The 17,911-nt window shown below is 42.7% G+C and overlaps 1 protein-coding gene across 6 annotated transcripts in view; it reads right to left on the bottom strand.

Moving 5' to 3' along the window:
- Positions 1–17,911, bottom strand: part of Stard13 (StAR related lipid transfer domain containing 13) — a 381,417-nt gene that overhangs the window by 56,584 nt on the left and 306,922 nt on the right. For all 6 annotated transcript variants that reach the window (XM_040751432.1, XM_040751431.1, XM_040751435.1 and 3 more), the window contains one exon: positions 1,668–1,739. In XM_040751432.1, coding sequence (XP_040607366.1) covers positions 1,668–1,739 — 72 coding nt within the window. The remainder of the gene's footprint in view (positions 1–1,667; positions 1,740–17,911) is intronic.

Below are 17,911 nucleotides of genomic sequence, written 5' to 3' on the forward strand. Positions count from 1 at the left end.
ACAGAAACTCTAACTAGGACAGAGAGTCACTTTGACATTCTAGGCTTTTTCTTCCTGATTAGTAAATTGCTGGTAGGAAGAAGGAATTGGGAATAGCTTAGCCTTAAACTATAGGAATCTTTTTTTGTTTTTTGTCTAAAAGGCTCTATATAAAACTAAGCTTCAAACTACGTTCTAACATTACCTCTCCTTTGCCTTCACAGAACTTAAATGAACAAAGTAGAAAAAAGTTTGTTTTTTATATAAAATTGAGATTTTTTTAATGAAAGGACAGGAGTCATCTCTACGTAAAGATTAATTTTGTTGGCTCTTTCTATCCTACACGATGTTTGTCCCATTAGGAAGGGAAGCTGCTTCTTTTCATGTGTTAGGCACCCTCTCTTGAACCCCCAGACCCACTCTGCTGCCCCCCCACTTTGCTTTATGCTTTGAGATCCACTGGGAGAGTGGATGGTGTCCAAAGACCCCTGTGCCATCTGCCTTCCTTTCGCGTTTGATCAATGGGAAGCCATGGCTGAGACGTGAGGAGGCATCCCTTGGCTCTGCCTGGGGCCAGCCGTGTGCTCCCTCCAGGGATATGTGTGAGCTTCTTCTTTCCTGGGCTCTGGCATCATCCCCCTGTAGTAGTGACAGCTTCAAGAACTATAAGTCCTTGACTCCTTCTTTGTGTATATCTTATCTACAGCTTTGTAATAAATACCAGCTGTAATTTTCCACAGATGATCTCATGTGGCACCTACTCACTACTAGGACCTGACTACTTTTATGACGTATGAGGATGATCCACAAAACAGAGAAGATCTGATGATAAGTAAGAGAGAGACAAGTCAAAATGGGGGTTGAGTGAGAATGGCCCCATCGGCTCGCTATGTTTCAGTGCTTGGTCCCTAATTGGTAGAATACTTTGGAGAAGGGTTAGGGAGTGTGGCTTTATTGGAGGAGGGGTGTCATTAGAGGTGGGCTTTGAGATTTCAAAAACCCATGTCATTCCCAGTATTTACCCTTTCTGCCACTTGCTTGTGGATCAGATGTGAGCTGTCGGCTACTGCTCCCGCTCCATGCCTGCTTGACTGCTGGCTGCCATGCTCCCCACCATGATGGCTGTGGACTCTAACCCTCTGAAACTGTAAGCCCCAAAGAAACTTTTTCTTTTATAAGTTACCTTGGCCGTGCAATAGAAAAGTACCTAAGACAGTGAATTTATTAACTATTAATTAAAGAAAAAAAAACCCCAGAAGTATAATGCTGGCAAGAAAAGCCATTTATTCAAAACTCAGAAGACTAAGATCTGCTCCATAATATTTGATTTAAAATGTAAAATAAGCATAAGCAAGGGCTATCCCCAAACAACTAGTTTAGAGACGTCTAGGAAACTTACAACAAATTCACTGCAATCTCAGGAGAACTGAGCACAATAAGATAAAACAAGGAAGACCATGCTAATCTGCAAAGTGAGTTGTGGCAGACACTGGAAAGACATCAATGAGGGAAGGGGAGAGCGCTCATTTCCAGACGTGTCAGAATGAGCTTAGTGTTGTCAAGGCCGAGGGGGTTGGAAGCAAAGCCACGCGTGTCAGAGCAACGAAGCAGAAAGCACTGGACAGGTCTCACACGGTTCATCCCGAGTTTACGCTCTTTGTAGAGGAGGAAGGGAAAGGCTCACATACCTTCATACAGCTGAGCATACTGCGGGAACCCGGCAGCTCGCAGCCAGTCACATGCTTCTTTCGCCTCGATTTCTGAAACATACAAGAAAAAGAACACTGTGAGTCTGACAGCCACACCCGGTTTTGCTGGTGTGCTCTGTGACAGTCATTACGAGGCAGAGCTGATCCTGGGTAACCTTGTGTAAATTAGCTGTGTCTGCTCAGATTATCTCCTCTGTGGAGCCACAGTTCATGGGTTGATAACCGACTACAGAGGGCAGATCACAAAGGCTGAATGCCCTACAGGGAAAATACCTTATTTAAGCACCAAGCAACTAGGTGATGAGGGAGGAGAAAAAGACTTATTATAATAATCATAACCCTCTTTTTAACGGACCCTTTAAACCTTCCAAGATAATACGCCTGAGATTATTTATTCAACCTTGCTTTACTCTTTCACTCAAGATAAAAAAAAAAAAAAAAACCAAAGCGACGGTGTATTTTCTCACGAATGAAGGCATTACAAAAATCTAGTTTCACCGATGGTTTTAATTCCCAACACATCACATGAAGATGTTCATTGGTCAAAACTATTGGAATGACTTCAAGGGGAAGGAAACTGAGACCCAGAGTCTCACGGAGCTGCCAGAACTGAGAAGGCCACACCCAAGAGGCTGGCCAGTCCTCTGGGTGACCCTTTGTGGGGTGGATATACCAGCTGCCCATGCAAACAACCTCCCTGAGGGAATCTGTGGGGTGAGATGGGGGGAGTGACAGCGTGTAAACCAGGTCATCCTCTCACCCTGTGAATTCTGGATTATTTCACAACCACCATGCTGTTAGATAAACATCAGCCCCGGGAAAGAAGTTCCTCTGTCAAGAGTTCAGGTTCTCCAAACAGAAGTAAAAAACCTAGGGAAAGGTCCCTGCCAAGGTTCGCCTCAGCTGCTGAGATGCTCAGTCAATGTATTTCCATCTTCCCTGGGGTGCTTGTTTTCCTCTGTGGTCAAAACTTCTAGGAGAGGCCTTTCTTGAACCCTACACACACACACACTCTCTCTCTCTTCTAGGAGAGGCCTTTCTTGAACCCTACACTCTCTCTCTCTCTCTCTCTCTCTCTCTCTCTCTCTCTCTCTCTCTCTCTCTCTCTCTCTCTCTCTCTCTCCAGGAACATGGACCACAGGCCTGAGACTGTGCCCTTTCCTAATAAAATCTCAGCAGCTGTCCAGCACGTTTGACATGATAAAGTCATTTGATGTGCATTAAAACAAACCAAAGGTCAGATCTTAGCCCCTAAAGATGCACAAAAGCAAAATCTTCAGGGAGGCAGAGCTTTGCTTAGCATCCCAAATCTGCTACCACCCCAGGACACAAAACATCCAAGTTCTGATTTTTGTAGTGTTGAGGGGTTTCTGCTAATTCTCACCAGCATGGATTTCATATTCACGGCAAGTTTCAGGCTGCATGTCTACTGCCTGCTTCAGATGACACAGAGGGCCGAAATTAGAAAATAGCTGATTGGTTTTCAGACATGCTTTTAGCTTAGTTATGAGTTGGTTAGGAATGGCAGAATTCTGCATTTTCTAGTGAGTCATACCAATTATGCATTTTGCCGTTTTATTTTTGTTTGCACTACGATCAAAAGATCAAAACGTAGTTTTGAGCAAGAAAATCCCAGGCAGCTAGGAAATGGAGACATGGAGAGACCTAGAAGTAAGGACTTTATAGCATAAGAAAACTCAGAGAGAAGGGGAATGCATGGAAACAGAGGGCATTAAACAAACCCCTGGTACAAAAATGATGACAAGATGTGGGGAAACCAGAGAGTCACGGTTCTGTGTAGAAAACCTGACGAAACTGAGAACTGCGGTCAGGCAGTGTGGGATGGGACAGGAGCGAGACAGAATGAGTTTACATAAGGTCTCTCTAGACCATTTCCCTTCAATGGAAACACTGATAACGAACTAAAATCCCATTCACACACAACACAATCGAACCTTAGCCAGAACCTAAGTCAGTCACTCAAATAAGCTAATTTTTAAAAACTCTTGTGCCAAGTTTGTTTTTGTTTCAAACTCGAATCACAAATTATGAGGAATAAATAATAGTAAATTAGAAAACGCCAGTCATCAAGTCATGGTGTTTGTCTGTTTAGACCACGCCATGCTCAATTGCTTTTCTATTTGCCTAAATGTCTACCAAATGCATACCATGCTTTTGCACTCTCCAGTAAGATTCAGTAATAGGTTTTCCAACTGGAGGACTTGTTCAGCTTTAAGGACATGCAGAGCTTAAAATGAAAGGATGGAAAGGGATACTGTGCCTTATGGTTTGGATGGGAAATGTGCCTTATGGAATCATGTGTTTGGACACTTGGTCCCCACATGGTAGCAGTGTTTTAGAATCTTAGAAGATGGGATCTAGCTGCAGGGGGTGTGTCACTGGGGAGGGTGTGGGGATGGGCATTGACGATTAGAGGTCAGCCTTCCTTTCAAAGCCTGTCCAGAGATGAGGAAGCCCCTCACCATGCTGAAGGCAAGTACTCCCTTAAAATCCCTTCTTTCAGGTATTTTGTCTCCATTGTGAGAGTGGCAACTAATGTTAGAAGAGTGGAAACCAGAAGAGAACAGGAAGAGTTAGGTCTACAAATGGTGATAAAGGAATCAATACATCTAGAGGGCGCAGCAGCTATATACACACCTAGTATTGGCACCTTAACAGGCAAAGTGAATATTCAGACAACAGAAGGGAAAAATGGCTGCTGGCCTAGTGTCTGGACATCCCAGTTGAAGAGCAAAAGAAATGTACCAGCCAAAACCAGAACGACCTTGTATAATTACCACCACCATTTCACTTTGACTGTTCGGCTAAGTTGGAAAGAGGCCTTATAGTGTTTATGACTCACACACAACAGTCTCTTCTAACCTCTACCAGACAAATGCTGTTTCCCCAGGGCCTTCGCAGTGACCAAAATGCAGGAAAATTAGGAGGGAGTCATATTGCCAGTGTCATTTCCCAAAGATCTATGTAATGAGATTTAAATTACACTTGATGAGGAAAAGTGTGGACATTTATATTTTAATGTGCTCTCAGTAACCATCACTGTATTATACAGAAGCATTAAGAGCCATTAAAATCACATTTTGACTATTCCATTTGTTCCCCATTTGCAACCCTCACCTGCTCTTGTAGCAGCCACAGGAATACATCAATTCATTGCAGCTTTCTTCTGAAAGCACGAGCTGTGGAGGTGGAACCCAGGAATGCCACTGGACCAAAGGGCACACAGATCTCCACTGATGCTATTGTACTAGAGATGTCCCCCTTTACCCACAGAGGCATGGCCCAAGATTCCCGATGGATGGAGAAACCCTGTTTGTGGTCAAAACCCATTATATGCCATGACTTTTGATTTGATAACTGAGATGGCTTCCAAGTGACTATCAAGCAGGTAACACATACGGTGTTCGGATTCAAGACAAAAGGACAATTCCCATCCTCAGTGTGATACAGTGGGACCCTGTGGGACTGTGTGAGATTTCACCATGCTCCCAAAATCGTTTGTTTATTTATTATTTATTTATTTATGTTCAGTGTTTTCTGAGACAGACTTCAAGTACCTGGAGTTATGGAAAGGGAAGTTGAGTTGTACTCCATTTGGCCGGCTATTCTGACAGGACTTCAGAACTAAGGAATGAATTTGTGTGTGTATATGTATGTTATATGAGTGTGTATATGTACCAGTGTAGGTGTGTATGCAGATGGTCATGCATGAGTGTGAGGATATGGAGGCCTGAAGTTGACTTTCCTTATTGTTGCTTGAGACAATGTCTGTCTCTCTCACTGAATCAAGTGCTCAGCATTCAGCTAGACCACCTGGCCAGCCAGCCAGCCCTGAGGAACCTCCACTGTCTCACTCAGTGTTGGGATTACATGCAGGCATGCACCACAGAGACTATGTCCTGGGGATCAAAAGCAGGAAAGCATCTTGCATGGTGAGTGCTTGACCAATGGAGCCCTCTTCGAAGCCCCTCCAATATTAGTTTTGTAACGAGTCCACATAATAAGTCATTTGACTCATTTTGCCCAACATTCTTTTGGTGGGTGCCTAAAACCCTCCTCAACATGGTCTACTTCTAATAGCAGGACCTCTTTACATAATGGACCTCTTCCGATTGGTTTAAGGGAGGCTGGCCATTCTGATTCCCAACTGCGCACCACCCATGTGCTCCTCAACAGTCTCCTTCTCCCACAGTGTAGACTGAGGAGCCCTAGGCTCAACTGCATTTGGGGCTGAAAACAACTTGTGTTTCAGTGGCTTATGCAACAAGTTCAGTAGGTGTCTGGTTAGGGTTGTGTACTCTCTTTTGTTGTTGTTTGTTTTTAATTAGTTAATTATATTTTATGTGCATTGGTGTTTTGCCTCCATGTATGTCTGTGGAGGGTGTCAGATCCCCTAGAACTAGAGTTACAGACATTTCTGAGTTGCCATGTGGGTGCTGGGAATTGAACCTGGGCCCTCTGAAAGATCAGCTAGTGTTCTTAACTGTCTCTCCAGCCCCAGACACTCTCTTTTGAGACCCATGTTCCAACTTGACAGGAAGTCACAGGTGTTCCCTCAGGTGTCTTCTCTTGCTGAGGGACCAGTTTGGCTGTGCTCAGTGTGACTCCTCACCTAATCCACAGCCAGTTGCTTAGAATATGACAGAAAGTCTGTTCAGGGACAGATCTAGTGGGGTGGGGGATGGGGACTATGGGGGCAGGCTACCTCAGCAGTGCTGGAGTGCTGTATGGTCCTATGGGTATGAGAATAAAGGCAGCATAGACACAAATCCTGGCTAGTGACATGATTTTACAAAATTGTACCGTGTTTCTTAATAATTGTACACATTCAGTTTTAAAACATCCAAGAAGACCTGAAGGGTACAATCAAAGTAAAGTTAACTCTTGTCTCATTACCAACACATAATTTAATGTATGTTATCTGCCAGAGTGGTGACATAATAATATCTTAGCTCAACTGCTGTTCACAAACATAATTATACACTGTGAGTATGTTCCCATATAATGACATTATTTATACAAAACATTTCTTAAATATGTTGATATTTGAATACTACCAAGTTGTATTTTGCCGGAGGTTATACCACTGAACAGAGCCAAGATAAATCCCTTCAGTAAATCCCCCCAGTGCAGACCGAAGGCTGGAGCTCTGCAGACGTAGAGGACATGTAAACTATTTTGCTTAAAGGAGACACTACTTAGCAAATTAGGTTAGCAGTGGCTGTCCCAGACTCAGGACGGCTGGAGTCAAGGCAAGGGTTTGCTGAGCTTCAAGGATCTGCAGCACAAGTTTGCAGCACTGCCCTCAAGTCACAGACTTACTGTATTTTCAAACGGGCGCACCTATCAAAACAGAAATGCCTAGCTAAAGCGCTTTAAGGACATTTGGGTTCACATTATGCTCTGTGTAGCACACAGTCTTCCATAGCTAACCCAAAGGGATTAAGGAGTCTTTCTAAATGGCTAAAAAATCGTGCCTGGGCCACATTAGGATGAATTATGAGAAATCTGGCTGGCTGGAAGGCCCAGGGATCCTCTACTGTGAGTTATATTATTGGAGTATTCACGACCACTGTCCTTACAAAACTCCTGCAAGCTTCACAGACAGACTGGCTCCAGTGTGAGGCAGTTGTTTCCAAAATGTTCATGAAAACGCTCAAGAGGAGTGATTCATGAAAGTGGGCTTGGGCACCGCTGGCTGTCCCCCTCCACTGAACTGGCTAGCATATTGTGCGTCTTGTTCCTAAAGAAGATCTTACTTGCAGTGAGGGGTGACTCAGCCGCCATGGGATGTCTCCTTGGATGCTATTACCAGCATTATAGTATCTGGAAGGTGCTAAGATTTCAACAGGCTCGTGGTTATAGGTTTAGGATAATTCATACCAATGAGTTAGCTTCATGATTAATGTATACTTAAGGCAAACGACACCTTTGCCTTTCGAGAGAACTTCTCAGGTGAAGGCCCTGCTTATTAAATGTGTATTTCTTTGGTCAGATACGAGACGGATTCTGTTTAAGTTAATGCCAGGCTATTTCATCTCTATACGGCCATGAATAACATGCTCGTTAAGATTACACAGAGCACACACTTCCCCAGATCCTTCTCCCAGGAGGGCATTATAACCTAAATTATAGGTGTAGAGCAGCATATTATGGTTTCTCTGCCTTCAATTTGGAGTCCACGGCCTGATGTCAGGATCCATTATTTTTCTTGCACTTTGAGAATCTGTATTGTTTGTTTCGATGTTTTCAATATCTGAGTAATTCTCATGTGTATATAACAAGTAGGCTTTTTTGTGTAACATTTTCTTTATATGATATTCTAAGTAAGGGAAAGGGAACTAAAACACAGATTATTTAGGGCACATTTAAGATTACCAGTCATCACGTTTCAAAACATCAAGTCAATTTATAAACAATTGTTTTTATCTCACCATGGCTTCAAGCAACCATTTTCTTGATGCACAACAAAACATATTCCTGTCACCAAGTATTTGACCATAGGGAGGAAAAAAACCTGGCAGTTCATAGATGTGAACTATGTTGTGGCATCTAAATCCATTTCATCAAAATAGAAATGCTTGGCTCTGAGCATGTGTATTTCTTTCTCCAAAGACAGAGTCACATGATGACATCATATCCCATCAATTCTTTTTAAAAATTGTGTGTGTGTGTGTGGGGGATAGGGGAGGGTATGTTCTCATGAATGTAGTTTTCACAGAGGCCAGAAGGGGTAGTTGGCTCTCCAGGAGGTGAAGTTACAAGTAGTTGTGAGGCACCATAAAGGTGCAGGGAACTGAACCCAGGTCCTCTGTAAGAGTAGCCAGTGCCCTTTACCACTGAGCAATTGCTCCAGCCTTTTGTCCTAATGTTAGCCTTATTTCCTAGTTTTGAAATACCAACTGCAAGATGGATTAATAACAAATCTAGTCACTAAAATAATTTCTATTACAGTGAAAGGGGGTAAGTATATTGTAAGAAATAGGCTTATTCCTAATCACCGAAGAACTGTTTTAAATTCATTTTCAGCCAAGTTGGGAAAATCATGTGTATGTGTATATGTGTATGACACTCATATAGCACATATCTATAATGTGCATAAATATGCAAATTAAGCACTTTAAATGAATAATCAAATATATAATTAAAGTATATACACACATGTCAGCTTTTCCTTTTATGCTTCCAGTAGCCTCTACCCTTTCCAGCAGCCATGTGGACCTCTTCTGGAGTTAGCTTGGCCATAAGATCCACTTCACCCAATGAGAAGTAAGCAAAAGCAATACATACTAACTAAAAAACAAAATCCTAAACACTTAACCATTGTCACCTGTCAGTTTTCCCTTTCTTGTCCCTGTATCACAAGGGTGCGTGTCCTAGGAAGGGTTGACACTTCAGCCTGGGTCTCAGAATGATGACAAAGGGGTCAAAGCCACAGCAAGTCAGCCACTGGCATTAACCAGAAGCAAGGAGCATGATTTCGGTTTTTTTTTTTTATCACATGACTGTTTCAGAGGTTTGCTGAAGCAGCACTGTTTCCTTCGAGCTAATTTAAGTCACTGCCATTCCCTATGCGAAGCATACAGAAAACACTGAGACTTTTATGTCTACTGGAAACTGGAGTTGAGTGTCTGCTGCTGCAGCTCCAGAATGCAGACAGTTGGAATCGCTTCTTCCCCCAAATTTGCATTCTTGCACCCAGCCTGTGTGCATCCAGAAAATGAAAAAGGTCCCCCTTGTATCACAGAAAAGGCTGAGTTCAGTTGCAGCAGGACAAGAAAAGCTTTAGGGGTATAAACACCATTCTCTAGGCCCCAAATCCTTGGTAGTATTTAATGAGATAAAAATGTACAGTCTTCTATACATTCAGTATTAAAGGGGGAGCTGAGAAGATACGCTTGTCCAGCCAAATGATTTCTGACCAGATTGTGTTGATTTGAGTTTTCCATTAGGCAGCGGAGAGCTCTAGTCTCCTTTTTCATCTGGGACAGACTGTTCCCATCAGGCCCTTGTGATATTTCCCAGGAAAGCTGTATGCGTCCACGAGTGTGTGAACATCCCCAGCCTTTTGAAGCCTTGGACACACTGCTCACCACTAATTCTCAAGAGAGTCTTCAAGATGAAGTCAGTCAAGCAAATGAAACTAAGGTAGGGAGACAAGAGTTGATTCAATTAGAAAGACCAGAGTTTGCAGGTGTCGGACCAAGTGCCTCGATTGTTGACCTACCATGACAGTGGCTTTCCTAACCCTGCTAGCCCCTTTTGGAGTGAGTATGTGAATTTGGATACTCCTCTGTCTCTGTCTCTCTGTGTCTCTGTCCCTGTCTCTCTCCCCACTCCCTCTAGTCTTGTCTATCTTCTTCTAGCAAGGCAAAGAACCAGCAGGAGTTGTCCTGAGGTTGCCTCTCCAGCTCAAAGGCACACACACACACACACACACACACACACACACACACACACACACATACACACAACATTTAAAAATTAAAAATGCTTTCAGAGCAATGTAGGATTCAAAAGTGCCTCTTGGGAAACAAGAAACTAACAACCTGCAGTTTACAACTGGAGTGGGGCTCTACATTGGAAGGGCTTTGATCCAAGCCCCACTCCAGTTGTAAACTGCAGGTTGTTAGTTTCTTGTTTCCCAAGAGGCACTTTTGAATCTTACATTGCTCTGAAAGCATTTTTAATTTTTAAATGTTGTGTGTATGTGTGTGTGTGTGTGTGTGTGTGTGTATGTGCCTTTGAGCACAGGTGCCTCAAAAGGTCAGCAGAGGGCATCAGACCCTCTGAAACTATAGATGGGTGCTGGGAACCAAACCAGGTCCTCCACAAGTGCAGCAAGTGCTCTTAACTGCTAAGGCATCACTCCAGCCCTTAAGATTTGTTTTAAGATGTTAAGACATATGCATGCTCTTAGGGACTACTCTTGTAGTTGTTTTCAGAAGATGTCTGAATGTCTGTATATGGAAGAGGTGATCAGTTTAGCTCAACTCTTCCACAGCACTGAGACTCCAATGATACCAGGAGCCTTCCCGAGATTGGTGAAAACCTTGCCATGTGGGTAAAAGAAGGAGCCCAGGTAATTTTTTTAATAAAGCAATGCCACTCATCCTGCACCCTTTCTGTATGTTATCACTTCTCATAGGACTGGCGCTGCAAAACACAACTTAGCCAAAGCCCCTGGCACCTTTCTCAAGACCTGTGATGTACTTCTCTCCAACTGCAATGCCTGGATCAAATAAAAACATTTTGTTTAATTTAATCCCGAGGAAATGTTTGTGCAACTCAGGAATAGCTTTGTTACCTGACTCTACGTAAAAACTTGATGTTGTGCATGTGTGTTTCCTTTTACTGTTTGGCATAGGTTTAGACTGTAAGTAAAATATTGACTGAAGGTTTTTTGGTGTGCCTTTGGTAGCTTCTGGGAAGCCTTCTTTCTGGTTGTTAAATTTGAATGGCATGGGTTCTGCAGATGATTTTCTGCAGATGGAAACAGGACTCAGAAATTAAGTTGTCATTTGTTTTAGCTGCTGATTCTTTATTGTTGCCTTCTTCAAGAAGACCACCAAGTAAAGAAATTTGCTAAGTACTGTGGTTTTTATCTGGGCGTTCATTAACAGTTCCTTGCAGAGGGACTTTATGAGTGAGTCCAGCTAGCTGAAATACCTTTACCTGATTTGGGATAGAGGAGTCCCAAAGTTTAATTGATGCAGTGGGAAATAGACTGGCCAATACAACTGTGGTGGTTTGAGTAAGAACGGCTCCCACAGGCTCATATAAGTTTAAAGCCCCTAATTAAATGCATTCTTTTCTAAGAGTTGACTTGGTCACGGTATCTCTTCATAGCAATACAACAGTGACTAAGTCTCGACCCTTTTCTCCATCAGACACACGGACACAATGCTGACTCGTGTCAATCTATGGTCTATGTACATGGCACGCCGGTACTGAAGTCAGTTGGAAATATTGCATTTCTCTCGTAGGAGAGCTGGAGATTTAAATAAATGTGTGTAGGTATGTATGCATGCATGTGTGCATATATGGCATTAAAGCAGGAGACCATTTGTGAGGGGGAAGGGGACCAGCAAGGAGGGAAATGTAGGAAAGGGGTGATTCTGAACCAAACAGCATGGTGTATAAGTATGAAAATGTCATAACAAAACACTATTTCATGTAGTAATTAAAATTAACAAAAAGTAAAAGACAACTGAGACTGCCCACACATGCATGATGAATATCTTAGGTAATAAATATAAGTGTGCTTATAAGAGTTTTAAACCCTTACATAGTTCACTTTGAATAGCAGGTAACTCAGAATTGTAAAGCATTCTTGTGGCACTTGTCATTTGTGCCTATATAGGAACAAAACAGGGAACAATAGATGCATAATCACATAAGTACAGAACTACTCATAAACAGAGATCCATAATGTGCACACCTTGCATGACATGAATGTAACTTAGTGCCATACCTAGCTTTCAGGGGCATAGCCCTTTATTCATGTAGTTAGTACGACAAGAGTCTTGTCTAACATGCATGTCCAAATACTGACTAGATTCAAATACTGAAGGGTAGTTTTGCAGGGCTGGAGAGGTGGCTTAGCAGTTAAGAGCACTGGCTGCTCTTGCAGAAGAATGGTGTTTGGTTCCCAGTACCCACATGGTGATTTACAACTATCTATAACTACAGTTCCAGGGGATCCTACATCCTCATTTGGCCACATACACAGTGGCAAATAGTCATACAAATGAAATAAAGTCTAAAAGAGATAATTTTCATAAGAACAGACTTAAGGTGGTGAAGTAACTTTGTATTCTTCCTTAAATGGAGTCTACTGTAAGGAGAGCATATTTGAATCATAGATTTAAACACCCATGGACACTCCAACAAAAGCTTACCAAATCAACAATTCAAAGTGCTGCCAATGCTCTGTTCATCACTGCAGCACCAGCCAACAAGGGAAGGGACACAGTGATAGGGCTTGGGAGATGCTGCTTACAGGGTGTCACTAAAGCCTGGCCTCTGCACAAACTGGCAGAGCTGTGAGGATACCTGGTAGGACTACCAACAGGGGGCCACACTGGTTTTCAGCTACACTTAGACTGATAGAAAGATAGACCACCTTAAAGAGCGCCAGAGCACTTCTGTATAAAGATACAATGTTTATTTTCAGATATCAAATAAAAATACAGCTGGATCTCCAAGTTCTCTGTATCCTGTCTGCATGAACTCAATTAATCTCAAAGATATTGAGGTGACATGAGCCTGGTCTGAACAGGTGCAGACACTTTCCCTTGCCATTGTCCCATGAGTCTTACAGTAAGATGATTAGTGCCATAGCATTTCTATCATTTGAAGTATCTGGAGCAAGTCACCGAGAGATTAAAGAAAAGACCGGAGGCTGCTCCTAGGTAGCATGCAAATACACCACTGTCAGCAAGTGAGAGACATTTTATGGATTTCGGTGTCTGAAGGAGTGGGTAGAGGTGCTGGGGCAAATCCAGGAAGATACCAAGGGGCAGGGTAATGCCAACCTTCTCTTTTTGAGTAAAAAGACAAACAAAAGGTGAAAAAAATGAAAAGAATGAAATGGAAAATCACCTTAGAGATGAACATATTTAGTTAGTATACAGTTACTGTCTTGAAAAACAAACAAACAAAAATTAGGAAAAAATACAAGCAAATCACACATGAACTCACTACCCACTTGCAGGCAAGTAATAACAATCAAAGATGAAATATAAAATGTAGAAAAGCCTTTGATAGAGTCCAACAAGATTTATTTAATTTTAATTGTGTGTGTGTGTGAATGTGCACTTGAATGCACGTGCCTGTGGAGGCCAGAAAAGGGAGTCAGATCTCCTGGAATTCAAATTGTTCCACTCTGGCAACAAGCACTTTTACCAGCTGAGTCATATGGTCTGCCCTAATATAATCCCCTAAAAACTTGTATTTTCAGTAGACAATGCCACCAGACATTCTTTCAAACATTCTAGGTGGCAAAATAATATTCTGCTGCCATTAGTTTAAGACTTTCTTATCAACTAGTCTTCCACACTCCTGAGTTTAAAATAAATTCATTTCTCCAGAGGCTTTTGTCCTAAGTATAAAAAGAGAGTATGCAGGTCCTAATGAATGAGTTTCTGAGACTGTTCTCTAGGTTGACATTTCCCATGTTATTTTACATTCTGGATTAAGAAACATCTCATCTGGTTCTGATTTATATTCTCAGCAGACTTCACAGAGGGAATTCCAAGTGGAGGTCTATTCATGCAGCAGAGTCTGCTTCAGTGATGCCACAGGGATGCCTTAAGCTAACAGGCGTCAGGAAGTTCAAGGTCAAGGGTGAACCACTCTCCCATCTCTTCCTTCTTGGAAGTCTTGGGTGTTCAGACAGCAGATGTCTATGTGACATCTGCTCCCTTATCTTTCAGATCCTCTATACATATTGACACAATTTCGAGGATGAATTTCACTCTAGGTATGAAATGGATATTTCTTGAATGCTAAAGTTTCAAGGTTTGCTGAGAGAGAGAGACAGAGATAGAGACAGAGAAAAAAACAACACCAAATGAAGGCAAATTGGACATCTTTTAAAAAGGAACATGTGAACTCTAGTAGACTATAGACCCCACAAGTCATACACATTTTCAAACACACAGTGTGTGCCTTTTTCATGAAATTAGCAAATTCGCTCACAGTGAACATCTGAAAAGATAAGGTGATTATGCAAAGTTAATGTCACGGCTTTCCAGGGACTTTGAAACAAATAACAATAAAAAAGGATGTATTCTAGCTTCATTTTGCTCACTTTTTTTTCTCGATGAATAATATACTTTCCTCTCCCAAGAAAGCCCATCAGTTTATCCAGGAAGCAGTCCTAGGATACAAACAGACTAAGAGGATGCTGGGAGGGAACAAAGCTGAACACGGTTGACAGGGAAGGCTGGGTTTAAATTCCAGCTCCATGTTTCAAGACCTCCCTGACCCTGGGTAGGTTGGATTTATAGGCCCCAGTTTTCTTATCTACAGAATAAAACTATACAACAGTGCCTCCCTCAGAGCGCTGTAAAGAATTACATAACTGAAAAGTCATTATACTCTTATTGGAGCACAGTCTTTGTTACTCTTACATATGAGGGTGGTGGGTGCTGACTGTTTTACTGTAATAGACAGAGCTGTTTCTAAATTTAATATCCCGATATCTACCCACTTAGCCCTTCATCTGGCCTCAAAACATGGAAGACACTTACATATTTATCCTACTGACAGTTGCAGAATGCCCCAATGAAAGCCTACTGTTAAGTGCTATAGAACACCACATGGCTCCTGACACACAGGGCTCTAAGGCAGGCAGAGAAGACAAACACCTGGTCCCAGCACAAATCAGGAAACCACACCCCTGTGGGGATCACAGCGCTCTCCAGGGCTCACAGCAAAGAATGTGCTTTTGGATAAAGTGACCACTCAAATCCCAGCAGAGATGCGAAATTTGAGTCAGACAGTTCTGCCATGGAGAACCCTTCTTCTGCCCACCAAGAGCCTTGGAATCTCATGAGCTCATGCCTTCCTGGCAGCAGGTTCTTCTGGGACTGTAGGAGTGCCTGCTGGAGGGCCCCGAGGCCACATGGCACCTGTCAGCTTGCATCCAGTTCCTCCTTTGACAAGGTGTTTAACATGATTCATTCTGTATCCCATGGAAGGCTACATTACAGCCTCTCTACTAAACGATGTGTGGCGAGAGTCATAAATGAGATGTGACACTTTGAAGGTGGCAGTAAAGGCTTCTCCTAAATGGCTGTTACTTTGGGGATATGAACACCAGCCGGAGGAAGGAGGTTTTGCGATTACAATTTACAATGTGCTTACTAGTTAATAAGTAAAATATTAGCCTCCCTATGCCTGATACTCAGAGAACTCAAGGTCAAAGATGTCTTAAATGGAGCTAAACACAGCAAACCTTGGGAAAAAGATATCTATCAGACATGTGGGCTCCATTAAGGGAAATACATTCGGAGCGTTGGTTTTTCCATGTCACGAGGAAAATCTGACGAATGACGTATGAACAAAGGAAAGCGCTTTCTGTGCGTTAATGACTCAGAAAAGTTGGGAGTTGATGCGCAGTCCAAGGTCACCGACTCAACAAGAGGTCCTAATTCTCCCAGGTAGGCTTCATGCAGAGTCCATACTCACTGTGAAAAATACTTCAGGGGTCTGCTTTGCAGGGAGGTTACATGTGAACTCATCCAGACATTGTGCAAACAAGCTGAGCTTCAGTTACCTTTAGACCAAAGAACTACTTTGTCTAAAAGATTATAATGAATGTTCTCTGGCTGCTCAAATTGCACCTGATGCTGAACAGAAGCTTTTGAGAACAGGCCTCCATGAACCTGTTTTCCCAAAGTAAAGAATAAGTAAATACTCATATATAATTAAAAAAATACTAGGAAGTCTGTCTTGATCACACCAATGGATGATCTGGGGCCCAGTTTTGCAATTATTAGTATCAGTTTTAAAATTTATCCTTTGAGACTTTATAGATGTATGAAATATATTTTGGTTCTATCCATCCCCCACCGCCAATTCCTCCAAAGTCCTCCTCCCAATGCTATCTATATCCTCCCATTGAAAGAAAATCTACTGAGTCCAACTACTGACTCCAATTATGTGCATAGTGTGGGACTGTTCACTGTAACACAGGCAACCAATCAGGAAAGGCAACTACCATCTCCAGGAGCCAACAGTCACCAACAGCTCCTCAGCTGAGGGTGGGACCTCATGTCCTTTTCCTGGCCTGGGGGTTCTTAACCTGGGACTCTAAGATAGGATCCAGAGGTCTGGAAAGCTTGTGGCATACAAATGTTGCTCTGTGTGTATGTGTGCATGCCTGTGTGTGTGTGTGTGTGTGTGTGTGTGTGTGTGTGTGTTGCTTACTCTATCACCACAGTGCTCATATTTTAGCTCAAAAGAAGAAAACTGTGCACTTTGGGAAGTCAAAGATGGCCAGTTCTGTTTTATTCTGCTTCAAGTTGGCAACAATTTCTGAAACTTGAATAAATAAACAACCAGCGCCCCCCCACATGTACTTGCATTCTGTAACTATGTAAAAGACAACGTTGTAAGCATCCTTTAAAACTATGAGGGCAGCCGGGCGTTGGTGGCACACACCTTTAGTCCCAGCACTTGGGAGGCAGAGGCAGGTGGATCTCTGTGAGTTTGAGACCAGCCTGGTCTACAAGAGCTAGTTGCAGGACAGCCTCCAAAGCCACAGAGAAACCCTGCCTAGAAAAACCAAAAACCAAAAACCAAAACCAAAACAAACAACAACAACAACAAAAACTATAAGGGCTTTGCACCATCTTAAATGATGACATCATAGATAAACAATGCCAGAATGGATCTTCACATCTGCAGTTCATTAAAAACAACAACACTTCCAGATACCTATCTGTGTTGTGGTGTGTGTGTGTGTGGGTATGCTCGCGTGTACCCACACGCACACATCATGGTGGTCACCCTGGTACATGTGTGAAAGTCAAAGGACAACTTGTGAGGATGAGTTCTCTGCTTCTACCATTCGAGTCCTGTGGATGGAACTCAGGCTATCAGGCTTGCAAGCCCTGTACACACTGAACCTCCCCACTAGTCCTAGTTTTCAGGCTAAGGCCTTGTGAATGGTTTCTATTGAGTGAGTGTTGACGGAGGGCATGAGTGACTCTATTAAAAACAAAATGCAGATCTGGAGGCCAACAAGCTCAAAAATATATCCCTCAGATAGTCAGGTCCCTCTGACCCTGCAGGTCTGTGCCAGCACAGGTAAAACATATGATGAAGTGCCCTGAGCTGGGAAACCCTCATGAAGAGAAGGTAATGGGGGCTGGAGAGATGATTCAGCATTTAGGAACACCTGTTCCATCCTTAAGTTCAGTTCCAGGATATTTGATGCCCTCTTCTGACCCAAAACACATGGTACACATACATACAGAACACTCATGCATATTACATAAAATAAATAAATCTGCAAAAGAAGAAGGCAACACTGTTCCTCTAGTTGTGAAACTGACGCTGGGGAATTGTCTGTGGCTATCCCTGGGTGGCAGTGTTTCTGCACATCTGGATGTTACCCCACTGTCCTGTGCCGACCGGGACAATTGTTCCTGGTGGCTCTGATACTGTAATAAAAAAAAAGGCTCTAGAAA

Source organism: Mesocricetus auratus, unplaced genomic scaffold (assembly GCF_017639785.1).
Source record: "Mesocricetus auratus isolate SY011 unplaced genomic scaffold, BCM_Maur_2.0 Super-Scaffold_100008, whole genome shotgun sequence".
In the NCBI taxonomy this organism is placed as follows: domain Eukaryota; kingdom Metazoa; phylum Chordata; class Mammalia; order Rodentia; family Cricetidae; genus Mesocricetus; species Mesocricetus auratus.